Source organism: Miniopterus schreibersii (genome assembly GCF_964146895.1).
Source record: "Miniopterus schreibersii genome assembly, chromosome: 6".
Taxonomy (NCBI): domain Eukaryota; kingdom Metazoa; phylum Chordata; class Mammalia; order Chiroptera; family Miniopteridae; genus Miniopterus; species Miniopterus schreibersii.
In genome coordinates, this window is record NC_138107.1 from 83,103,261 (window position 1) to 83,130,517 (window position 27,257).

The following is a 27,257-nucleotide window of genomic DNA, read 5'->3' on the forward strand; positions in this document are numbered from 1 at the left end:
CCCCTGCACACACCCTGACTGGGGCGGGGATGGAGCCTGCAATGGAGGTAGGTGACCTTGGCTGGAACTGAACCAGGGGCCCTTTAGTCCACAGGCCGATGCGCTAACCACTGAGCCAGACCAGCCAGGGCCAATGTGGACTCTTCACAAGTCTTCATGGACAACCCCATCTCAAGGAGCATTGTAGAAGTTCATTAAGTGGTTAGGGGATGAATAAATGAGCAATCACCAATAGCTTTTTATCATAATACTTAAAAACACTGTCGCAAGCTATTCCAAACTGCCTTGCCAGAAACTATATATTCTTTCCCGAATTTGGAAACACTGGAACAGAAATCTGTTAACTGAGCTGTTGTGGGAAAACGCACTTGGCTCTACATCTGCCCCTAGTGGGAACCCTGGAAACTTTATAGAGGGGGTGTGATGGGAGCAGCTAACCCAGAGTTCACGCTTTACAAAGCATGAAACTTCAAGGCCACAGCTGCCTCACCTACAAGGTGCTACTGTTGGGTCCCTGACCTCTATAGTTTCAGCCAGCTCTGGTACTTGATGCTTCAAATATCCTCCATATCTTGAGGAATAACTGGGGTCTTGTATATGGAATGAGAGGAGATGCCGAGCGGCCTGCTCTCACCAAGGCCCCCCAGGCTGCAGGGCTGGGCTGCTCCAGCGGCCTCTTCACTATCCCTTGTGCTTCTCTCGCAAAAGGGCGTGAGTGGAGCAGAGGATAATTAAAAAAAGGTTCCCCTCTGATCTGCGTTCCTGGGTTGTAACTTCCTTACAGAAGAACTGTCCATATACACCTAAACGCCAGGTTTCCATAATAAAATAGTTTTAAACTATTTTCTCATTTTAAAAATGTTATGGTGGAGAAGAAACAAGATGGCGGCGCAGGTAACGCAGGTAACCGTGGACCCGCCCCCGCAACCACATCAGAATCACAACTAAAATACAGAACCACCTCACTCGGAGCCTCCCGAAATCTGGCTGCACAGAAGCCCCACAACCAGGGACCTGAAGCAGCACCGAGATGGTAGGAGGGGTGGAGACGCGGGCAGATCGGGGCTGGATCGGGACTGGATCAGGAGACGTGGCCGCGGGCCCACACCCAGGGCCGCGGGGTAAACCCGGGAGGGAATCTCGGCGGAGGGGTTTCCTGGAGGAGGGAGGGGCCCCAGCCCCACAGCAGGCCCCCAGTCCAGGGCTCCAGGGCCCTGAAGAGACGCCCCCACAACTCCGGGCTGTGGAACCCGTGGGGACTGTCCCTGAGGGACACGGAAGCTGCGGGAGCCCCAGCAGCTCCTTTCAAAGGGCCCGGCGCGGACTCACTCGGACGCTCCCTCTGAGCCCAGCACCAGGCAGCAGCCTGAAAGGACCCGGGACACTCGGGGAGGAACTAACCTGCCTGAGATCCGGGCGAGAGGCGGAGGGGCGGCTTCCTCCCAGGCAGAAGGGCTGGCGGAGGCCATGGCTCCTGTGGCGAGTCCTCCCCGCACAGCCGGCAGGCAGGCGCCATATTTGAATCCCCAGCACCTGACTCACGCCTTTGGCCCCGCCCCGTGATTCCCGGAGGCCCCGCCCCTCCCCGCCTGCAGCTCATCCAGGCCATTTCCAGGGGCTTTTCTGTGCAAGTGGCCTCTCGAGCCTCATGCTTAGGACTTTCCTAAAATCTCTCAAACAAGCAGCAGCTGCCCCATACGGCTTGATAAGCGGCCCCAGGCCTGGCACTAGCAGCAGCTGCATTGGCTCATAGCCTGGCCTCTCCTGGGCACCTCCAAGCCCAGCACAAGGAGCAGCCAACTACAGTTTGCTGAGTAGCTCATGCTGGGTGGCCCTGGGCAGGGCACTGGCACAGGCTGACTTTGCACCTCCCCGGCGGCCCCAGAGACAGGGCACCTGGTGGTCAGACTCGACCACGCTGGATTACAACCCTACCACATCCACGAGTGACACACTCAAAGGGTGCACTTGGTGAACACCAAAACTCCACTGAAGTAAATCCGGCTCCATAGGGGTGTCTCCAGCACAGCAGTTCTCTGGTTGTAGTTGCAGTGGGTTCTCACAGCTGATTGGCCTGAGGGTCAATTCCTCCCAGTGATGCCAACAGCAACCAAGGCTCAACTACAACAGGACAGTGCACACAGCCCACACAGGGGAGCACCTAGAAGGCCCAACTCAGGTGACTGGGGAGGCCGAGCCACTGGACCCTACAGGACACCTACTACACAAAGACACTCTACAAATTCCAGGAGACATAGCAGCTCTGCCTAATACATAGAAACAAACACCTGGAAGCAGCCAAAATGTGGAGGCAAAGAAACATGTCACAAAGGAAAGTATGGAAGAAATCTCTAGAAGAGGAAATAAATGAAATAGATCCAAGCAAGCTGATAGATACAGAGTTCAGAATAATGGTTATAAGGATGCTCAAGCATATTAGTAAGAGTATCACGAAAACAACTGAGAAAATCGATGACATAATAAAGAACCAATTTGAAATAAAGGCTACACAAACTGAAATGAAGAATAATTTACAGGGAATCAACAGTAGAGTACAGGACACTGAGAATCAAATCAGCAATTTGGAACATGAGGAAACAAAAAACACCCAACCAGAAGAGCTAAAAAAAAAAGAATCCAGAAATATGAAGATAGTGTAAGGAGCCCCTGGGACAAATTCAAGTGGCCCGACATTGGTATTATCGGGATCTAGAAGAAGAAGAAAGAGAGCAAGAAATTGAAAACCTATTGGAAAAAAATAATTACAGAAAACTTCCCCTACCTGGGGAAAGAAATAGACTTACAAGTTTGGGAAGCACAGAGGGTCCCAAACAAGAGGAACCCAAAGAGGCCCACAGCAAGACTCATCATAATTAAAATGCCAAAGGTTAAAGACAGAGAGAATCTTAAAAGCAGCAAGAGAAAAGCAATTAGTTACCTACAAAGGAGCACCCAAAAGACTGTCAGCTGATTTCTCAACAGAAAACTTGCAGGCCAGAAGGGAGTGGCAAGAAATATTCAAAGTGATGAAAAACATGGAACTACAACCAAGATTGCTCTACCCAGCAAACCTATCATTTAGAACTGAATGTCAGATAAAGAGCTTCACAGATAAGAAAAAGCTAAAGGAGTTCATCACCACCAGACCAGCACTACAGGAAAAGTTGAAGGGCTTTCTTTAAGAAGCGGCTAATGAACAAAAGAACCTGACGAACTAAATAGATCCAGAGACATTGACGCATGCAATAGACGATCCTATTTCAGAGGAAAGAGGGAAGGGGGGTGGAGGTTGGGAAGAGATTAACCAAAGAAGTTATATGCATATAAGCATAACCCATGGACACAGTCAACAATGGGGTGAAGGCCTGGGGAGGGGGTGGGAGCAATATGGAAGGGGTCAATTGGGGGGGGGAAATGGGATACCTGTAATACTTTCAACAATAAAGATAAATTTTTTAAAAATGTTATTGTTAGCCTGGCCGGTGAGGCTCAGCAGTTGAGCATTGACCTAGGATCCAGCAGATCGAGGTTCGATTCCCAGTCAAGGCACATGCCCCGGATGGGGGCTCGTTCCCCAGTGGGGGGTGTGCAGGAGGCAGCCGATCAATGACTCTCATCACTGATGTTTCTATCTCTCTCTCTCTCCCTCTCCCTTCCTCTCTCTGAAATCAATAAAGATAAATATATTTTTAAAATGTTATGGTTATAGTTTTAACTGAATTCTCCTTCAATTATTCTTATTTCCTTAACCCTTCCACTACACATGGTGATTGGAAGTGTTAAGTGTTTAGTTAGGCTCAAGGTAAGTGTTACATATAAGCAGAAAGGGAAAAAAGGGTGCAGGAAGCATGATTTTTATAGTTTCTCTTATATCACCTTAAAAATTAATTGAAAAGAGATCTTCCCTATTACCTTCCCTTTCTGTTGAATTTGACAGCCCTAAATAAACTGGGCATTAGAGATGGTCTAACTTAGCAGAACACTGGTTTATTTCATAAAGGACTGGTTCTCCCTAAAGGTACAAATAAGAACTGCCAGATCTCCATGCCAGGAACATGAGTGCCTCCATACAGGGGTGCAAAAGTAGGTTAATAATAAATAATCAATAAATAATAATATAAGAATAAACTCTGGGTTCTGTGTACTCACAACTGTAAACCTACTTTGCCCAGCCCTGTGCATACGTCCAAGTAAAATGTGGATGTCAGCTTGATAGATAAAATTCAATGAAACTACTCTTCACACCTTTAAGTCTTTAAAGACATGGATGATCTTTCTGCAATTGACTGTGAAGTGGTGGATTTCGTTTTCACGCACTGATCTATGGGCTCTAGGTATTTTACACAACCAACAGACATCTGAGATTTGAGCAGCATGATGTTATCTCATGAAGCATGTGCAGGCAAATTTATCTTTAATCATCAAAGAGACATGCATCTTACAGTAACTGAAACTCCCTACAGTGTTTTCTTCTTCACCTCAGACTTTCTGCCTTATGAAATGTATACAGTTGAGCAAATGCAAGATAGAAGTACCTGTTGAATTGGGTTTAGTTCAATAGCCCAGATACCTGTTGCTTTCAGAATGAAGGAGCATGAAGTGGAGAGACCATGGTGGCTCTGATCCAATTGTAGAATGCATTTCTAATGGTGAGGAATTTTTCTTTTGTTGCAACTACTATGAATATAGTCATAAGGAAAAAAATTAAAATAGATGCTTGAATATGTAGTATACATTATAGGCAAACTATAGTCAAGCTTTTCTCTTTTAGAAAAAACTCCTTTTTCTTTCATAGTCCCTTCGGTAACCGTGGTATTGAGGATCGTTTACTTTTTATATAATGATGATTCTTTTATATGTATATTTTTTTCTGGGTTTTTCTTTTCCCCTGAGACCAGGAATTGATCCATGAGCTCCCTCTAATTTAGTAGCAGAATCACCGAGTTGATACACCCAAACAAGGTAAGAGAGAGGAAATATTTCCTGGGGCTTCAGGAGGAAGTCCATGCTTGGAAGCTCAGATTCAGGAACTGAATATACACATTAAGATGTTAAAACCATTCTTCTTTAAATAATTCAATTACTTAAATCACATCGGTCAATTTTTCACAAACTCAATGGTCTGTTAGCAACATCTCCTTAAAATAGATATGGTATCATTTTCACCATTTTCAAAATAACATGGAATACTCTTAATTTGGACATAGTACATACTCTTAATTCTCAGGGTTAATAGAAAGTTTACCATTTGTAGAGCACGAGAGGAAAAGACAAGGGGGCAATTTCTCATCACTACTGACAGCTGATAATGGCTTCTAAGAGTCTGAGTAAATCTGTTCTTCTTATGCAGAAAGAGAATCGGGGAGACTGAGCGTCAGTAATATGTACAGGCACATTCAACATTTTATCTGTTTTGGACAGATGACATGCTGGCCAGCAAGAGCATTGAATGACATAATAAGTAGTATCGTTTTTCATCTGGCTGGTCTCCATCAGCCCAGATGTCTTGCTGCTGTTCATCTGTGTCACCGAACAGAGCAGAATAATTAGTAATTTCAAGTGATGCCATTCTCCTTGGTAAGAGATCAGAGGGCCCTTCTGTGTCTTTCATAATATTAAAAAAAAACAAGTGCCAACATAGGCATGTGATTTTCAAACTTCATATGGGATTCCTAAATAAGCAACACAGTCCAGGAAAGTTTACCGTTTCTTTAATAATTTCAGTAGTAAAAATTCACAGGAAAGAAAAATCATCATTCTGAATTTATTTAAAGCACCAAGTCCAAGCCCTTATGAGCCTCTCAAATTGTCATAGATTTTAGGCTGAAGAACCCACTGGCTAACAAATACACTACAAGCCTGCCAAGGAAAACATCACTGTGGGTTGCTCTCCTAAGTGCTTGGCATACAGAGCAAGATATTTTTAATCCTACTTGGATCTTCTTACCTGATGGCATTAGGTTATCACACAACCACAGGCTTTCCAGAACTCTTCCCATGTCCCTCTCTTGACATACTGAGCAACACTACCTAGGTGACACTTTCGGATTCAAGAACTAAAAAATAAAAATAAAAAAATCTTTGGCTCCTAAAGGACTAAGTCATGGAGGATTTTTACTGAATTGAATATAAAATGATGGATTTTATTTAAATGTGCTGCTCTGGCAGGCTGTAGATACTTTAATAAAGCAACAGACATTTGAGCTTTCAGCAACATGCTGTTTTCCCACTGGGCGCCGTGGAGGTAAGTTTATTTATAAACATCAGATTGGCCTGCATCATGCATCTTGGAACTAGTGCTCTGGATATTATCTACCATGACCACATACTTTGGCGTTTTTCTCTTAATTTGCAGATAAAAGTGACTAGGCTGCAAAAAGTTGCATGAGGTTTGGTCAGTTTCTCTTTGGTAGGCATCCCAAACTATTGATTATAAAATTGATCATTTCTATAACTGAGTTTCTACTGCTTGTCTATGGCGAAGATTAAAATCCATTGGTCAGGTTCACTTACAGCAAGTGTATTCAGATATATCGTTTTGTTTGCACCACTAGTATTTACTGTGTGCTTATCTTTAAAAAGCAATGGCAAGCGTTAAATTGCGTGTCTGTCCCTTAGCATGGGAGGTCACACACAAGCACTCCAACAAGGTGCCACTAATAAACAGATGAGTATTAAATACGTCGAATGATATCTCACAGGTCAGAAATGGAAGGCAAGGGAAGTGGAGACACGGGACTACTTGGATGGTGAAGAGTGACTCGTTGGGTCGAACCCCAAGAAAATATGGGACTTGGAAAGATTCAGTAATTTATTTGCAATGCCTCTCTTTCAGTAGCAACAAAAGCCAGCCAAGCCTGTTAGTCTGAGCCAGGACTGACCAATATACTAAATGTAGTAGCATCTGACAAGCCCTGAAACTTCACATATAGTAACAAAAATGAACAGTTTAACAGTAAGAGAATAGGTTTGGTTTGGCAAAAAAACACACACAAAAACAACCGCCTTAGAAGAGGTGCTAAAACAACACAACAGATGGCGAGGCTACAAGGAGCAGCTGGCACTACCTGGGTAAGAAGGAACTGCTAGTCCAAACAAATCCACCTTTGTATAGCTTTCTTTTAGACCCAGGAGTATAAAATGCAGCATATATGCAATAATTTTTAGTTAAGTGGCTAGTAAATGGTGATAATTGTGGTAAAAAAAAAAAATTACTTAATAAAAAACAACAACAAACAAAAATGTCTTTTGTGTCTCCTTATCCTATATGGAGAATTGGATGCAAAATTTTACGATGAGTCATGACCAGGTAGGAGCCACGGTTACTTCTCTCCACTATAGTAGAGGTGTTTGTTTGCTGGCAGAGAATTCAAAAAAGAAACAAGCAGATCTGTTGAAAACCTGCCTCTGTGTTTTTCTTCTAAGTAATGAGAGTTTTTCAGCTCAGTCTCCTACGGTCAGTGTCTTCTTTCGTCTTGGCCTTTCCCTCGGGCAATCTAAATCCTTCATGATGTTCACAGAAATTGAGATGTGGAAAGGAGTTGGAAACACTGGAGGAAAGTTTCCCTCTCGGTGGCTCTTTATTTCATAAAGAAAATCTTGTAATCTGTGTAGTTCTCAGAAATTCCGAATATGAATGTATGCACTGTGAAATTAAAAAAACTCTTCCTTAAATATAGCCGTGGTAGAAATGGTACTTCAACAAGGATCTAAATGCCCCATAAGAAAATGAACAAGTGCTTTTTCTCTCTTGATGAAAACTATGCTACGGTTCTTCTCATGCATTTATACTGTTTTACAGTTGCAAGCCCACAATAAGTTAATTTGGGAAGATCACCTCCCAAAGCTAAGAAGACACCAAAGAGAACCTGGAACTGAGAATGACATGGTTGGTCTGAAGAGGCTCGAGGTACTAAGGTGAGGAGGCCTCGTTCACCCGATGGAGTACAGGGTGTACTCTAATGACCTGCGCCAGCTAGGGAGCGCTCATTTATATAAAAAGCAGGAATGCTGGGAGAAGTACAGGAGTTAAATGCCTAAGAATATGAAGTGGACAAGCATTTGCTGTAATCTAGAGACAGTATTTATGGATCATGGTACCAGTGTCAAGACCATGAACAATAGTAGGCCCAGCTGGGCACAGAGTTAACTGAAGAAACTGGGTATCCAGCCTTAACCATGGGCCAGTCAATACATTTTAGACAAACCAAAGACAAGGGAGCAACAGGCTAAGGCCGACCTTCAGCCACCAACGCACTGAAACCTCTGGTACGGGGCGAATGAAGCCTGGAAGCCAACTGCCTAAGGCCGTTGACAAAACCACAGCGGGACGAGCATGTAGATGCGGCCCTTTCCAGAAGGACCAGGCTGCCGGCAGGAGGGAGCCCTGCTGATGGCTACGAGAGCAAAAATGAAGTTCAGGCCACGGGCACAGGGACACCGGTAGGAAAGATTACAAATCATGAAGTGCTTTGAGAGCCAGCAGACTTAGCAACAGTTCCAGAAGGAATGGAATTGAAACAGCGCCGAGAGAAATGGTTCATATGATGAGATTTAAGCACCAGGCAACCTAAAAATATCTAAGAGATGAGTGAGGGGGTGTCTGTTTCTTACTGATTGCGCGCTGACCCCGTCAGAAGCAGTCACAGGTTGTGTGTAAACTCGTACACATGCTTTGGAAAGTCATCTCTTGTGCCCACCGGCCACTTTCAGTTGGTCTACCGGGGCTCCTCCTGCTGGACTGCTTTGCCCCTTGATTCCCACGCATTTGGGTCCAGTACTTACGCTCCCTCAGTAGATGCCAAAGTCTGGTGCTCAAGAGCTTAGAGAAAAGCAGCTTAGTGGGTCTTCCCCACTCTCCACGCCTCCACCTTCCCAATTCTTTCAACCCTCAGCGGGAGTGAAACCTGGATGTATCTGCGCGAAGTGAAGGCTGAAGGCAACGTTAATTAGTACTTTCCTCCAGCCTCCTTACTCACTTCCTCATTTAAAAATAGGCAGCATCTGGTTGTATGTATTTTTATTATTTTCAATCCTTTCTGGAACAAGTAGGATATAAATAAAGCTTTCTTGTGATCTGAAAGCAGACCCAGAGCTGTCTTGTTTCGTTAATACCGGTCCAGTTTTACACAGTTACTATTGAGAGGGAGAGAGAAAGAGAGAGGGGGGCATGGGAGGAGTGGAGGGAGGGAGAGAGAGACTGATCCTACCATAAGAGCTAACTCGGAGGGAGAGGAGCCCCCTTTGTGGCCACCAACCATGCGTCAGGGACAGACTAGGAGTAAATCTGAGACAGGTCAGAATGAAGACGCAGCAGCAGGGCGGCCAGGGAAGGGGATCCGTGTATCAGACTAAAGTAATTGCTGTGCAGGTGAAATCATCACTGCCAGGAGCGTGAGACAAGACTTCAGAGCCTTATTATTTTCATGACTTCTCGCAGCTTCCCGCTCCCACTCGAAGCATAAAAATGAGAGCCGAGGCAGCTGTCTGGGTGACTCAAGAGAGGGAAAAATAAAAATTCAATTGCCTGTATGTTACATCAGAGTTGGAGATATTTTTTGGCTTGCCTCCTGATCTCAATGTTATATTCTGCAATCCAAGGGCTGAATTCAGCTTTATTATAACACAGGTGGTGTTATTTTGCAAAAATGTTTGTCATTTTAAATGAAACGCTACTGATGGCTCTGCCTTCAGCCCCACGGGAATCCGTCTCATCAAAGGAAAGGAGGCCTGGGCTCCTCACATAAATCTCCCTTCCGAGTCCCTTTCAAGTGAGACGTGGATGCCAGCAGAGCTCCTCTCTTTCCTGTTTGCTAGTTTAGTCATATGTGACAAGAGGGTTTGCCAACTTCCTTTGAAAATACTCCAGAGCAATGGGAAGTTTATACTAACTTGGAAAGATAGGCACCAAGATAAAATCTGTCATCTATCTATCTATCTATCTGTCTGTCTGTCTGTCTATCTATCTATCTATCTATCATCTTTCTATCCATCTCATCTATTTATGTACTGTTGTTGGAGAGAATATCACTTTGTATATTTTTCTATGTTGCTTGAATTTTAAGAAACGTGTCATTTGAATAATCTGGGAAAATTAAGCTATTTAAATGTTGGGGGGAAATGTAGAAATATGTAATATATTTTTGTTTAATCTCACTGAAAGAATGCTAAAAATACCCACTACAGTTTTGAAGAATATTTTTGCTTAAAGGATAGCAAGTTCCCCGACCAGGTGGCTCAGTTAGTTGAGTGTCATCCGCACACCAAAAAGGTTGCAGGTTCGATTCCCTGTTGGGCACATGCCTAGGTTCAATCCTTGGTGGGGTCCGGAGGCATCTGATTGATGTTCCCCTCTCCTATTGATGCTTTTCTCTCTCTCTCTCTCTCTCTCTCTCGCCCTTCCTCTCTCTCTATAATTCAATAAACATATCCTTGGGTGAAGATTATAAAGGAAATAAAGTACAGAAAGCTTATTCATTTTCCATTTGCACTTACTTCTTTTAGCCCATGTGGCTAAAAAAAATCATGATATAATCTCTACATTTCCCAGGCATCACATTTTCTGTGTTAAATTATTAAATAGATAACTAGCAATGAAGAAATAAAGAAATGGACTCATGTTTCCTGCTTAAACCAGAAACAAAAGCTACTGGGACTTCAGGGCACTGGCTGTCCTTGAAACATAAAGGGAGTGTCTAGCGTCCTGCATCCCTAATCAGACCCATTAGAAGCTATTTTGGAAAACAGGAAACAGTTTTCTTTATCAGACATATAAAAGCTCACATTAACGTGTAGCTGGTTACACGAAGCTCTGCCAAGAAGAAATGCATACAGTGCTTCCGTCCGTGGTCTGCATTTAAGGCTGGTTCAGCAGTGCCTTATAAAACTCTATTTCTGAGGCATCGATAACTGAGCCAGTTAAAACCAATTATAGGTTGAAACAGCACATAGCTTTCTGGGCAGAAAGGCTCTTTTCATAGTTTAGAACATGGGAACAATTTTACTTTTCTAAATGCAGATGTTGAAAGAAAACTTTATAGTTGTGATTGGGGCTTTTACTCATTTAAAAAATGTGGTTTTTTTAAAAGTAATTATTACTAGAGTTCTATATGTTCATTATATTAATGCTTGAATTTAAACAAAATGAGCAGAGTATGCTATTCAACTAGTTCATACCTTCCTCAAACTAAAGTTAGAACATGAAGTTTGGAAAAGTAGTAATTAACAATTACTATTCCTAGATGTCTTAGGCATGGAACAAAAGCCAGCTTTCTCTAGTATAATGAAAAATAGAATAACATTGTAACTCTGTGGCATAAATCCAGCATGGATGAGCTGTGGGGAAGGAAGTGAGCATCCCTCAGCCCTCCAGCTTCACGGTCTGCGGCCTGGCAGTGCTTAGAGAGGAGCCCCGGTGTGTCGCCTACACCCCAAGGGCCCATCTGGAGTGTGGCAAGAGGGGGCGTTCACTGGCAGTTCTGTCAGAAAGTGGCCTAGTTCCTAAAACCTGGCCTGGGAATGAATGTGAAGAAGGGCCAGGGCCCAAGCCAGGACGCAAGCACAGCAGCAGCCAGGGAGGCTCCTGGGGCTGCCTGTTTTTAGCCCAGGAGGAGTCTCAACCAACTTCCAGAGCATCTTCTGTCCCCTGTCCACAGTGACACATTGCAAAATTCTTCAGTCATGGTTCCAACCTGGGCACTAGCTTTGAAGTCCCTGAGGGGCCAGGATAAAACGGTCAGTTTCAGAGTTAGCTCCTTTATGTTTAACACAATTATCTGGAACACAGGAGGCGTTCAATTTATACTTGTTGTAGAGATGGAATATCTGCTGAATTGCCACTCATCACTGCATTTCACAGACAAAAGATCACATAGACACAAAGAAGCTACGTACAAAACACATCATTTCTATGGCACAGTTTTCAGAAGAAAATGAGTGCTTGAGAACAGCATTATATTTTAAGCTATAGCCTAGTAGTTCCTATTTGCTAGTTCAAGTGACTCCAGCAAGTCAGCAATACCTATAGAGCAAATTTTGCAACACTACTGAAGCAGTTAAAATGCGATGTGATGGGCTCTCTCCTCTCTCTCTCATCTTTGTATCTCGATCTCTCTTCAAAGCACACTGTGAAGAAGGTAAATTTACAAACCTAATATCCATTCAACAAATATTCAGTGAACATTTATCATATTTTGCTAAGTTGAAAAAGACATTGGCTGTTCCCTCAACAGCTCCGGTTATTTATATTACAAAACACATAATTTTATGTGAGCTAAGCACACACTAAATATCAACCTTGCTTTTCAACTCAAAACAGAGCTAAGAGGTAAATGCTTAGTCATGAGCCATATAATTTTACCATGCGAAAATTCCATAAAATATCATAATTCTGAAGAGAATCAGATAATCTAGGTTTCAGTTTTATTTTGCCTTAACTAAATACATGACTTTGTACAGGTTATTTAATCTTTAATCGTTTAACCTCAATTACTCATTTTTTAAAATCAGAATTAGGCATGATATATTCATGCTTTTGCATTTACAAGTCAAAGGGTGTGAGAACATAGTCAGAGTAAGAAATATGCTGCATGGCACACAAAAAGTTTTGAATACAATAAAGTAGAAACACAAAAATTTCCACCAAAACTTTTCGTATGCCATAATGCTTACTTCTTACAAATCTGACTATAGTGCTACTAATTGTAGGGACAGAGAAGTTAAAGGGACATAATTAGCAGGAATGTATCAAGAAATAAGAAAAGTAATTGCTAATTTTGGGTAGAAAACTGGATATTAAATAATTAAAATTCAAAATGTTCTCTCTCCTTTTGATGAAATGAACGGACAAGCTTCAATTTACTAAGTGGCCATGGATTCATTATTTGTGATGTTATTTTGAACCCTAAAAGTTAAGGTGGTATGTGATGGGAAGACTCCCAGCCGCCCAGTGTGCTGAGCAGAGAGCAGTTGACTAATAACTTCTCAAGATCCAGCTTAGTGCTCTGGTCAAGGGAGTGTTGAGATGAGAGACCTCTCCTCTTGCTAGCCTTTTATACCAGATTGATTCCAGGTACAATTCTGAAATAGCTATAGGCTCTCTTAGACGTTTTGCTTCATCTTTTTCCACCTCTTAATGTCTCCTTTATGATGGCCCTAAAGTCCTCAGGGTCCCAAGTCCTCCAAAGTCTCATCTCCTGCCAGTGCTGGCTTTTCAACTCAGAACAGAACTAAAAGTGAATGACTTGAGTATTGCACATGGCTCTGCACTTAGATGGGGCCACACACGCTGCATGTTAATTATTCTTAATAATTATCAAACAAGGGGCCCGTATTTTCATTTTGTGGTTGGCTCTGAAAATTATGTAGCCAATCTTGCCTCCTGTCCACAGTTATCCAGAGATCATTAGCAAAATACACAAACGAATAACCTTGAAGGACTATGCACTAATGTATGACTATCGAGTTACCCTCGATTCTCTCAGAGATTGTAGTTCCTCAAATATCTATCTATGACCTTGGCTTTTCACTTCACTGCTCTAGGACTTTATTTAGCCTGCAAATTAAGAACACTAAATTATGAACTATAAGCTCTCTTCCAATCTAAACCACCATACCATCCTATATAAAACGAAGGATCTGGGATTTTAAGAGTGAGGTGTGTTCAACTCAGGCAGAGTAAAAGATTACATGAAAATAATTTAGACCATTAAATGTTCTGCTACTGTGGTCAACTTACTTAACTTTAACTGCATGTTTTTGTGGAAATCTAATGTATCCATCAAACATATTTACCCATCAGCATACCTATCACCCGTTTACAAACTCCTGTTAATTATCACGTCGCTCCAGTAGACTACAGCCCCAGGAGGACAGCAGCTCTGTATATCAATCATGTTTATACCTGTAGTCAGAGGACTTGGACACAGATGCTCAAAAAACATTGGCTATATGTAAGAATACACAACCGAACGGGCTGAGTGCCTACTACATGTCGGGGTTTTGTTCAGTCACTACTGGATATCCAAAGCTGGATAAGACAAGGCCTCTATCCTCAAGATTCTAATAGTCTAACAGGACACAGAGGAAAAAAAACAAACCATCACAGACTGATGTAATTAATGCGTGAATAGAAGCCTGCTGACATAGAGTGCAAAGGAGGGGTCCTTTCCCTTTGGCTGGTGGTGCTGGGAAAGGCCGCCCGGGGAACACAGTGTTTCCTGGAGCCTGCGTGGAAGCCCAGGTACATACAACAGAGAAAGGACAGGGGTGGGGCTGTGGGGGGGAGCTTGCAAAGACCTGGAAGTGAGATCCAAGTGAGATTAAGGGGAACTGAAAGGAGTGCAGGGTGACTGGAACACCGTAATCTATGAAGGGTGTTTAGAAAGGAAGATTAATAGGAGCGAGATCATAAAAATCCTTTTTGCATAATGAGTTTATCTTAGGATGAGTCACTGTAGCAGGGAAAAGGGACAGAGTGGGAGTTGTGTTTTGAAAGATCTCTCATTACAATATTGAGGGTACAGTCTAGTTTTAACTCCCAGGATTCTGGGTAAAAACTCCACATTTTTCTGTTCAATATTGAAGCAAGAAGTAAGCCAACCACAATGGGATAAAGTGAGATCATCTGTGAGAACCCTCAGAAAAGTAAAGAAGCTGAAGACACGTGCTATCAGTATGGAAGTGGTGTATTTCTTGGCTCATAAAATAGTAGGTACATTAACAACAACAAAAAAACCCACAAGATAAAGCCCTGGGAATCACAAAGTTCTTCCCAAATCAGGAAACAAGTCAAGGGTATAACAGAGAAGAAACAGACAACAGGGGTTCAAAGTGCCCAGTGAGCCACGGTGGTGATACAAGAGGAGAAAGGAAGGGAAAGAACGGAGGACAGTTGTACAATTTGTGCTAAATACATTTTTTTTAAACGTGGGTGGAGACCAGTGTTTACTAAACATAAAAGATTAATATCAGTAGAGGAAGGAATTGTTTGTTTTTAATCCAAGAGGCCTTTGTGAACAATGGGGGAAAAAAGAACATTGAGTTACCATAGAAACCATCTAAAAAATACTGAAGCAAACTTCACCGCATCCAAGGATTTCAACATCTTAGCTAAATCATGACCCTGACCCTGTCCGAGGAGTAGCCAATTTCTTTTCCTCCCAGATACTTCCATTCATTTATCTGAGTAGGAACAGAGAGGAAATGATAATTTGCCCATCCTTAGCATCACAGCAAAGCTGCATATAGTCCTACGTGACAACTTCTCAACTATGCAAACAAGTGCATGATTAACTTAATACCCATGATTAACAAGTGCTTAATTGTAGAACATCATAAAAAATTCAGGAACTATGTGTTTAGCTGTGAATGCCACAAAAAAGATGTGTCAGTATTGTCATCAGCCCTGATTAGAAAGAAAATAAAAGAGGAAAATCATAACCTGGGATGTGAAATGGTTTTCTGAGTTTCCTAAGATATGTGAGGGACCTCTCACATGACATTGAAAGTCTAGGATTTTTCCCCATTACCCTAAATGACGCATTAATGGAACTCTGAAGTTCATGGGCACCTGTGTGGTCTTCACCCTTCTTACGGAGGCTCCCCCAAGGCCCCAGGTCTGATCTAACACAGGCAGGGTTACATAGCTACCAGCTCAGTGGAAGATTTTCCTAAATTCAAATGTAGTTTTCCAGTAACAGTACTTCTGAGAAGGGCCCAGTCCTAGTCTAGATGGAGAGGACCCCCAGAGTCCTCAGTGTTTCAGCTACCCAAACACCTATCGTGTCACTCTTTTCATTTTCTTTTCTAGAAACTGTGCCCTAGAGGAGTTAATTAAGCAAAGATCAAAGCAAATGAAAACAGATGACACCGACTCCGTAAAGATTTTCTCCAAAACAGGAGAGAAATTCTATTACTTTTGTGTGAGAGGAATCTAAAAAAATAATGTCAAGGGATGTGAGTGAAGATTTATGAGGGAAAGAGGTGCACAGGAAAAGAAGGCACTGAGATGCAAGTCACACACACACGTGTGTCCAAAACGACATCCATGGGACACCATTCTCATGAGGACCATCTGTCAGTTCACAGCAAGGGGCCCCAACTCCACAAGAATGGAGAATTCAGGGCCTGAGTGAGAGACCTTTCATCCTTAGGACACATTTTTGACTGGGCTCTACAGCAAGTACAGAATTATATTTCATACATTCTTAAGGTACTGCTCTTATCCAGGGAATGTCCAAGAACCTTGCAACCTGTTATTGGCAATGCACACGACTATGCTTCCAGAAACAATTTTGAACTATATGCACATGTACTTGCACCTACTCAGGCCTGCTGTTTATGTATAAAGACACATATTTTATGTACTATAAACCTTTGGAGATGTGAGCATATGGGGAATGGTGTTATGCACACAGTCTCTCACTCCCCCTTGAACTCTCTCTTCCCTTGGATTCCAGCTCTTCCTTCCCTCTTCTCTCCCATACAGGCTGCGGCTCCTCAGTCTCACACAGGGGACTCCCTCTTCTCCCACCCCTAACACTAGATGCTCCACTTCTCAAACCTCCCCTCCTTCCTACCTGTCCTTGATCCCTGGTGCTGTCAACCAACCCCACAGCTTTAAATACCATCTACGTGCTAATCATTCCCAAATGTTTTCCCCGCTGTGCCCTCTCCTTGGATCTCTGCAGTAGTACAGACCCAACCTCCTTCTTGGATGTTTTGATGTCCACTAGGCTTCTAACATGTACTATGTCCAAAGAAAACAGCAAACCAATCTCCTGATCCCCCCCCCCCCCGCCAATCCTACTCCCGAAAGTCTTATGTCTTTCCTCATTTCAAAATACAAAACGAGGGGGTCAACCTTCATTTCTCTCTCTGGCACACCACATCCACTCCACTAGCAAATTATTCTGGTTTTTACTTTAAAAATATATCTAGATTTTTACCACTTCTATCCCTACCCACTATTTAAAATCTAGTCCAAGTCAGCTCAGCTGGTGTGGCTCAGTGGTTGAGCTCTGACCCATGAACCAAGAGGTCGCCAATTCGATTCCCGGTCAGGGCACATGCCTGGGTTGTGGGCTCGATCCCCAGTGCGGGGGGGGGGGGGGGAGCATGCAGGAAGCAGCCACTTGATGATGTGTCTCTCTCATCAATGTTTCTCTCTCTCCCTCTCCCTTCCTCTGTCTCTAAAAATCAATAAAAACATATTTAAAAAATAAATTAATTAAATTTTTTTTAAAAGCACTAGCTGGTCTTGCTCAGTGGTTAGAGCATCAGCCTGGGTTCAGTTTAGGCCAAAGGCACATACCTCAGTTGCAGGCGTGTGCGGGAGGCAACCAATTGATGTGTTTCTCTCACATGGATGTTTCTTTCTCTTTCTCTCTCTCTCTCTCTCTCTCTCTCTCTCTCTCTCTCTCTCTCCCTTCCACTGTCTCTGAAAAGCAAATGGAAAAAATATCCTCCGGTAAGGATTGAAAATAAGAAGAATAAGAATAATAAAATAAAATCTAGTCCAAGTCACTCTTATCTCTCTTATCAAATTTACCTCTCTCTGTTTTCACCATTAAGTATCTATATGATATTAAATACATTCACTCAACAAATACTTATGAAGTATCCACATTATGAAATGTACTGCTAGTCAATGTGTAGGGCACTGATATGAATTTGACCCAGTTTCTGCCCCTGTACTTGGAGTAGGTGGATTAGATACAGAGATGTAACTTAAGCAAAGCAATACTAAATTGCGTAACAGTGCTACAAAGTGCTAAAGGAATTTAGGCAGACAAGAGAGAATTTCTGATTATATCTGTGAGAAAGTTTTCGTTGAGGAGGCTTTGGAGATGGGCCTTGAGTTGGGCCTTGAAGATAAGCTGAGTTTTAGAAGCAGTCGATAGAGCTCATTCCTGGAAGTGCTCCAGGAGGAGACAGAAGAGCCAGGGCACCTTCGAGCGTTGCCAGTAGTGTCCTTTGGCAGATATCTCGGGTTCAGTAGGGGAACAAGAGAAGACAAATGCTAGACAATGAAGATGTAGTTAGAACAGGGACACCAAGCCAAGAAGTTGGGACTTTAATAGGGACATCAAGAGTCAAGGAAGGTTTTCACCATGGGAGAAACAAAATTGAAGTGCACGTTAAAGATAATTAATTTGGAGGGAATGTGCAGGAATGCCTTCCGTTTGATTTGTAAGCCTTAGGCGCTCTTCCTTCTCGAGCCTGCCACACCCTGTATCGAGCACGACAAAGGGCGCCCACACCCCAGAGTAAATATATTTACACGTCATGTTTGAGTTGACTTGATTTACATTTGACTCGTTGACATAATTTTAGCATTCGTAAATGTTTGTTCATTTGGATTTAGCAGTTTTCTTTTTCTGTTTGAGAGCCAATGTTTTTGTAGGCCCCTGAAGATCCTGAAGGCCTCAGGCTCTTTCTCCAGAGGGCAGGATGGACAGAGTGGCTCTACAAACAGAAAGGCTCCGAGGACAGGGCATTAGACCCATGTGAACTCTTTAATACGTTAAAAAAGTAATGTGAACATGGAATAGGCCTTTAGGATTTAAAGCATTAGATTTACAAAAACAACACACACATCTGAGAGGTTGACACAGTCACCCATTCAGATAAGATGTGTGTCCTTAAAGTAATTTTATGGTCAAAAACTAATTTGATTTTAAAAATTCGGGTGAAAAAACTCTTCAAAGCAGACAAAGTAGGATCCCAGCTAACTGGTTTCTTCCTCTGCTTTTACATGTCTTGACTAATTTCATCTTCAATTTGTTAATTTAGGGATTGTGGTTTATACATCAAATATTCATTTAACTATGATTTTCCAAAGTATAAAGAAATGATCATTGTTTTGTGCTGAAAATTGTGTTCTATTTAAAAGTAGAGATATGATCACACAACATTCATTGTAGAAGGAGATTAAACCAAAGAATTTCAGCCTAAATATAATAAATTGATTTTTGTCATTGTTTAGTGGCTTAATAAGAGTGATTAAGTCAGAATCGTAAACTATAAAACTTAATCTCTCAAAGCACTATGAAAATTAGAATCTTCACAAGATGGCAAACTTGCCCTCGCTTATTTAATGCTAAACTAAAAGAAAATTGCATTTTCGTTATTTATTTTTGTTTATTCTATTTTTCAGTCAACTTTTTTGCTACTCTGAGGTTTTCTTCCACCATGTAATAGATTTATGGAAAATGTTATATTAAACCAAAAAGATTTGAATTTTTTAAGAGGCCATGGTTATTTTTTACTGAACAGTTAGCGAATTTCATAGGTATGTCTCCAAGGGTAAATGCTTATCTTTTTTTCTCATTTGTTTTTTTGAATTTATTCACAAGTTTTAAACATCAAAGTTCGACCTTGTAGTCAGTCACCTCACTTTGTTACTGAATCGACTTCCATATGACACCTGAGCCGGCCCATTTGCGCCTTCTGTGGAATTTACCACCTGCTCTGTAAGGCTGCAGTGATCCCCCTGCCTACAATAGCCAACACTGACATGTTCATTTAAGAACCCTTAATGTTTAGTATATTATCTTCAAATGAAAAAAATGTATGTGATAAAATGCAGTCAACAAATTCTTTTTAAGCAATCATTGTGTCAGAAGCACTACGAAGAATCACAAAGAGCCTTCAACTCTCATCACTATCTTCAAGAAATTTATAATCTGAAGAGTTTAGGCATTTATTTTTTTAGATGTGACTATAAACTAAAATGTCTCCACAAGCCACCTGTGAAATGGATCCCCTTGGTCTTTAAGAGCAGAAAATGTATATACTAATTTTATGCATTTAAAATTTTAATGCCCCTGTATTATAATATTGTCCTGTATTTGCTTTTAAGGTTATGTTTAAATTGCTGAAAGTTACAGAAACATTCATTATTCTTAAGATCAAATGAAACCCTGCACTGCAGTCTGTCTGCTCATCCATAATGCAGGATCCCAGCCTAAAACATTAGGCTCAGACAAGCAAAGGTGAAATACTGAATGGCTACAGTAGCAGCTAAATTATGCAGCAATCTGTGTGTGGTTTTCATCTTCTAGCGTTAGAAATAAAAATTAAAAGCATAAAAACAGCCAACAACTATGGTCGTAAACTAAATAAGCAAGAAAGGAAAGCTAAGTTGCCATTATTCAAAGCTATGTGCTTTTTATTAGTTATACATGGATCTGATATGACACTAAAATCCAAGAGGGGGAAAGCACTTATTACTCAGATTATCTATCCAGGCAAAGAAAAGGGGATTCTAGAAGAATGTTCTTACAGATTTGAACTTTGAAAATAGCAACTCTGGTCCTATTTAAGTGAATAGAAAATTATTTTTCCTCCAATAAATTCCTCATGTGTCTTCACTATCTGGGCAGTAATGCCAACCGTCCATTTATAAGGAACTTGGTCACTGGCTTGGCGGTTCCAGGAGGCAAGCAGGGCTACTAAATGCCCTCGAAGGAAGGCAGGTCTGACTCCTGCTTGGGCTCAAAGCATCAATCAGTAAGCTGCCCGGGGGAACTGAGAGCAAGAGGAGACATGCCCCTCGCCAGCTGAGTGAGCAGAACCACCCAGCAGATCAATACACTCACAGGCGGCCCCTTTCACTAGCAGCCCTTGGTTTTGCTTCCACTGGTGCAGGCCAGGCTAGATGTGGCTAAGACCTTGCATTTTGTAGCCATTAATACTATGTATAATGAAGTAATTGAGGCTAAAAGCTAATGATAACTATCTAGTGCTCAGAAATTGTATCTCTTTCTAAATTGTAAGGTTTATTGTTCTAAATTTGTCAGTACCCTTATGATACGCTGCAGTGCTTCCTTTAACTAGAAAGGAAAAAAGTAATACAGAAGTATAGTCCCTTCACCATGTAATAAAATCACTGGTTTTATAGAGTACAGAATATATATGACCATTATCATTCCTCCCCAAATATGAAAAATTTGCAGCAGATTATCAGGCCTGTGTCTTCTCATTCAATTTTCTTCCAGGGCTGTTGAAACAGCTCATGCTATCACAGTATTTACAGTTTTCAAAGCACCTTTCATCTGTTATCTCACTGAGCTTAACAACAATCCCAGAGGGCTGGTCAGGAGAACAGTCCACATTTTGCAAGTGGGGGTGGGGGTCCTTAAATGCATAGATGTTAAATAGGACATCGACTGTCACACGTGAGGAATGGGGGTGGGGGCTCCAGTGTTTTCCCCCACTCCACATGCATCTCAAGAAAAACACACACTTATACGTCCACTACAAAAAATATAAAATAAAACACTAAGCTCTCTCCTCTCACCCCTGACCTCAAAAGAATTGTCATTCAAACCCAAATACAGTAAGAATAAAGTGCCTGTAGAATCATAATCCGATTCTGAATTTTTTTTTCAAATTTACTCTTGATAATTTCCCTTCATTGCCAATCTCATCCAGAGAATTTTCACATTAATAGACTCAAAGGAAAATCTGCCTCATTACCTTATCTGCCCCACAGTTTGTAAGGGACCTGTAGGTTTCCTTTCCATTATTTCCAAGATGAGGTCACTGAGACACAAAATGGTTCCGTAATTAACTCCCAGGCAAACAGCCAAGACAGACACAGAGGGATGGAGCTCCAGGTTCGGCCTCCATCTACCCAAGTAAAGATGTACCACTTAAACCAGAGACCCTGGCCCTGGGCAGACCCAGCCAGAGGTTTATTCAGCCCCCGCAGGAAGTCTGCGCCCACATAAGCGAAAGAAATCTGTTCTTTCATCTGGACAGGCTCTTTCTGTGGCATCGCAAGTGGGATCCTATGACAATAAATGTGAAACAAGCACCTCTCTCACTGAAGCATCGCAGATCTGCCCCGGCAGATAGAAACGAGTAGGGCCAGGTGACTGTGGGAGCTTCTAATCGGTGGTTTCTGGTCTGGGGAGAAACTCCTAGATTCACTCAACCCCTGGTCTGCTAAAGCTGGGAGCATGTTCTGGGCCATAAATACCCAGGTTTAAGCGTTTGGTGTGTACTTGAAAGTCAAGCCTGCTTAACTGAAAATTAAGGCCATGCCCATCCAGCCCATTGCAAGCAAGGAAAGTAGGGCTATGACAGATTAATCTGACGGCTGTGGTGCAAAACCACACTGCTCACCTGCTGGAGAGTCTAGAAAATCTGAAGGCCAAACTCTAACATTATTTTTAAGCTCTCTTGACAAAGACTACAGCAAATCCCTGCTAATGTGGGATATTTTTATATCCTAAAAATACACATTTGAAGCCTGGGAGAGGTAGCATGGGGACTGTGACAGAGAAGCAATATTTTCTCATATCTATAGATGACGATGATTTTTATGGTTCAAGAAATGTACCTGCTTAAAGAAAATTCATGATTAGGAATTAATTTATGAGCTGCCATAACATTTCATTGTTAATTCTCTCCCACAAAGCAGTTTGCCTTTAGAGAAAGGGCACTGGTAAGGAGTGGTTCCGGCCCTCAGGCTGCCCCTAACCACTGGTTCCGTCACGTCATTTCACCCTTTGGGCCTCTTTGGCTCATTTTGCTTAATGACTTTCTGTATTTCTAAGGGCTTTCCTGTTGGGATAAGTAAGCCTCTGGTTTACCATAGCATCTGACCATAGCGTCTAGTTATCTGTTACCAATGTCCTGACAACCTCGCCTGGGCCCTGTCACGGTGTGGTGGTGTATTGTCATTTGTTGTTGAAGGACAGTTTGCAACAACTCTAAATTCCCACTGGACACTGAGTAACCATTAAGGACTCAGACACAAAACAGAAAGAAGAACTTCGTCTTTCATCTACATAAAGAAGACAGAATCTTAAACCCTTTTGAAAACACTGGGATAAAAGACATGTTGCTGTTTCTTGTTACGGTTTCATAAAATTGGATAAAAATGCAAGCAAACTGAAAAGGTTCTAAGGTAAGCTGTATTTAAAGCACCGTAAAAACAAAAAACAAACCACGGACGTTCCTGTCTCTTACCTTGCAGCCTTTGCATCACATTGGCAATGTCCCGAGGAGACCGAGGGGCTGTCCTGGAGGCCGCCATGGTCCCTGCTGCAGCAGAGACCCTTCACTGGACCAGGGCAGGACCAGGCCGCTGCAGACACCACCCCGGGACGTCACGAGGTCTGGGGAGTCATAATGCAATCCCGGCACCTGCAGCAGGGTGCACACAGCACCTCCAAAGGTTACCACTACTTTGTCTTCTCCTGTTTCAAGACTGCCCTCTTCAATAAACTCAGGAACCTGAAAAGCAAAGAGAAAAGATACAATATAAAAAAATCAACATAGGTCACCACAGCGTTAAAGTAAGAACCTTTTCTATTCAATTTGAATAGATGACTCGTTACCAAGTGAAATGACTCATGTAAAAATATTTATACACTGTAAAGCACTAGAAAACACCAGGGATTTTTATGATAGTTGATAAAACAAATACACACACAAGATTTATACAATAAAACTGTTAGCTAAAAGGAGAAATATTCACTTTTAAAAGTTTAAGCTATAAACTTTCTTTTTTCTCTTTAAGCTGGAAACTTCTGCATTGATCTATGAAAGGTGAGAGTTTAAAACACGGAGTCCTGTTTCTCATCGCTCACAGGCTCTCTCACCTGTGCTGTGTAAGAGGGTCTGCTTTGCATAACAGATTTTGCTGTTTCATTTGTACGCTTTCTAAGAATGAGATCAAATCTTATCTCCTAATAACAGTTGGATGAATTTAAACATATAAATGTAAAACTATTTCATTCTAAAAATTTGAGATTGAAATATTCTGATTGTGGAAGTCCAGCTAGGTCTGAGTGTCATTTCTCTCCACACAGGGAGCTTCTGAAGTAGGTTGTCAGGCTGGGTCAGGGGTGAGGAAGGCAGAAAAGACATATTTCTTCTCCCTTCCCCCTGAATTCTCTGCTTCAGTCAAGCTCAACTCATAGTTCTTTACTGGGAAGGGGAAAAAGAGGTAGGGGAGTAGTTGCTAAAATCTTGACATTGAGACATGTACGTGGAAGAAGGATTTCCTAACCCTAGGGTTAGCTGAAGAGAAGGTCGAGCTACGAAGAGAATAATTGATGATACAGAGAAAAGGAGAGTGCAGAACATACCCAGAGAAAGAAACTTAACCAGGGGACCAAACGAAGGGGGCCTACGTGAGAGTGACCCTTATACCAGCTCACATTCATCTCTGCATTATGATGAAGACGGGGGAGAGAAGGAACTGGGGGAAGGGCAAGGGAGGGTGGTAAGAGCAAAGCTGTAAAGAAAACACAGCAAATGTATGCGGGAGGGTCCACCTGCCAAAGGGAGCAAAGAAAGTAAGAGGGGTCTAGGAGTGCCATCGAAAGTTGTGTTCTAACCTGAACATATACCAACCATTGTTTATGAAGGACTGGTTAAGGCGTAGAGTGTAAGTACACTTGACTTTCAGATGCCATTATCAACACCAGTATATAACGGTTCCTGGTTAGAATGCACAAATGCCAAGCTGACAGTGGTATCTTTGGCAGATTACCATCTCAGAAAGGATGCAAAACATTGCACACCACCGCTGCCCCACGTGAAAAAGCATGAAAAAGGTGCACTGGAGCCGGAGAGGTGTTCTGGTCACCGAGCAAGTCAGGGGACCCGGGTGGGCGCAGTGAATAGCATTTATTGGTAAAAAGGCAGAGGGGGACTTCTCTTGGCTACTTGACAGGATGTCTACTAGAAGCAGACCCAGTACTTGGCAGCTGCTGGGCTGGAGGGGTGCTTCCCAGAGGGGAAATAATTACTCACGGCTGGCCCATCCTGCATCCCGGCTACAGCCCTGCTGTGGTTGTGTGCCCACTGGCAGCCTTCATCTCCTGGGGGACAATATTCCACCTGCCCACATACAAAGGCTACCTTAATTTGAAAACCAACAGACAGTGAGAACTGCCTGAGGAATCTTGAAAGTAGCTCTTCTAGGCTGTCAGAAGGTTAGGTTCTCCAAAAGCAACACTATACCTTTCTGAAATCGATCTATCTATCTATCTATCATCTATCTATCATCTATCTATCTATCATCTATCTATCTATCTATCTATCTATCTATCTATCTATCTATCTATCTATCATCTATCTATCTATCATCTATCTATCATCTATCTATCTATCATCTATCTATCTATCTATCTATCTATCTATCATCTATCTATCTATCATCTATCTATCATCTATCTATCTATCATCTATCTATCTATCTATCTATCATCTATCTATCATCTATCTATCTATCTATCTATCTATCTATCTATCTATCATCTATCTATCTATCATCTATCTATCATCTATCTATCTATCTATCATCTATCTATCTACCTATCTATCCATCCATCTACATGTAGTATATTCTAAGGCGGGATGAAGAAGAAAATTCACTTTACTTCAGCTGCCCCACACCAAGCCATACTCAGCACTGGAGTGCACAGTGGACTAAGATATGGCCACAGCCTTCAATCAAGAATTACGAAATTAAACATGATTTTTTTAAGTCACCGCACTACAGATCACCATATTTCTGCCCTCCTCTAGTTCACATTCATGTTACACAATAGGTTAAAACTGAAATCGTTATCTATCCTTCCCTCCCTCCCTCTTCTGATGCCACATTAAACTCAGAATTTCTCTGCTGTGTCCAAATTCAGCTTACGCGTCAGCCTTCCTTCTACAGCACAAGTCATGCATTCCGAGTGTCAGAGCTCAGTGCTGGGGTCCTAAGGCAAATAAGGCTTATTATCTGCTTCTCTGAGGAGCTTAGAACATAGTGAGAGACACAGCATAGAAAAGATAATATAACGATTCCAGGGGTATGTGCAAATATAGAGATGGGGGATACAAGGAATGGGCCCTAAGCCGATCTGCAAGTTCAGAAGAGTGTCCTTGGAGGGAGCTAACCCCTGAGCTGAGCCTTGGTAACTGAGTTATAGTTAGTAAGTAAAAATATGAAACATGCATTCCAGGTAGCATGAGTAGCTCGAGCAAAGGCATGAACACAAGAAACAGCATGATTCTATGTGGAACCACCAAGCATTAGGTACTAACGGAGGACTCTGGACTCTACCAGGTGACACTCTAGACCTGAGTCTAGAGGAGTGTGCAGCCAGACGGCCGTGGCCCTGTGTGCTATGCTCAGAAGCTTGATCCCAACCCTCAAGGAGGCAAGAGAAAATGGTGGTTGATGGATTTTAAGCTGGAAGTGACCAGGTATAATTTAAATGATTTTAGCTACAGTTTTTAAGGGCATATTTGAGGAAGACAAAACTGGAAAATACAGGAAGTCTACGTAGAAGGGTATCTCAGGAGCTCAAGTGGGAAATGAGGAGAGACTACAGTAAGTAGAGGGTAAAATCCAAAAAATCTTTAGGGGGCAAAATGTGCAGGACTTGGCGATCGGTCAGGGATGAGAGATAGGAAGTGGGAGGTGGGGTAGTAGACAGGGTATTTCAGACGACTCTCAGGATTCGGACTTGAGACTGTGTGGGCCATGGTGCCATCAGCGGAGCTCAGGAGTAGAGGGGCTGTGCAGGTTTTATTTCCCAATACTTTTCACTTCAAACTCTCATGTCCTTGCTTAACAATTCTTCATTGCACCTCCCACATCACCCTTCTGCAGGTCACTCTCATCTGAGCAAATGCAAAGGATCACTAAATACCCAGCCCAGGACCCACCCCCCTGCTTGAAGCCTTCTTAAACAAGTGACCACCCATACAGCGATATTTCCCCTCAGCTCCCCCAATGCTACCAGTCTATTCTATTATGCATATGATTTGTCTTATACTTTTCACCACTTTAGCCTTAGCTCACTCTAAGATCATTGCTAGTCTTATCTCACTCAAATTAGACCGTGAACATTTTGTAGGTATAGAGAACTAAGTCTTAATGCTCTGACATCCCACCTATTACACCAAGTATGTCCGTGAGCAGATCGTAGTCCTCAATACATATTTTTGTTTTATTAAATTAAGTTCATAATGCTCTACCTCTATGAGACAACCCTCAGAAAGCCCCCTCTTCCTCACTGCAAGAGAAGTTGATGCAATATCCTTCCTATTTTAGACACAAGATAAAATATTTTGCATGTATACACGTATTTCCTCTTTTGAAAAATTCTGATACTCCTGCTTTTTGCTGATGCTCTAACTTAAGAGGACATACATTTGATAAAAAATTCAAATTAGTAAAACAAAGATAATAAAAGGAGACTGGGAATTAGAAGATGTGAGTTCTAGGCCTAGCT

General features: G+C 42.2%; 1 protein-coding gene across 1 annotated transcript in view; it reads right to left on the minus strand.

Moving 5' to 3' along the window:
• Positions 1 to 27,257, minus strand: part of SYNE1 (spectrin repeat containing nuclear envelope protein 1) — a 357,645-nt gene that overhangs the window by 325,947 nt on the left and 4,441 nt on the right. Inside the window, exon 2 of the mRNA XM_081140676.1 lies at positions 22,981 to 23,247. Within this exon, the coding sequence (XP_080996802.1) occupies positions 22,981 to 23,047 (67 nt within the window). The 5' untranslated portion in view covers positions 23,048 to 23,247. The remainder of the gene's footprint in view (positions 1 to 22,980; positions 23,248 to 27,257) is intronic.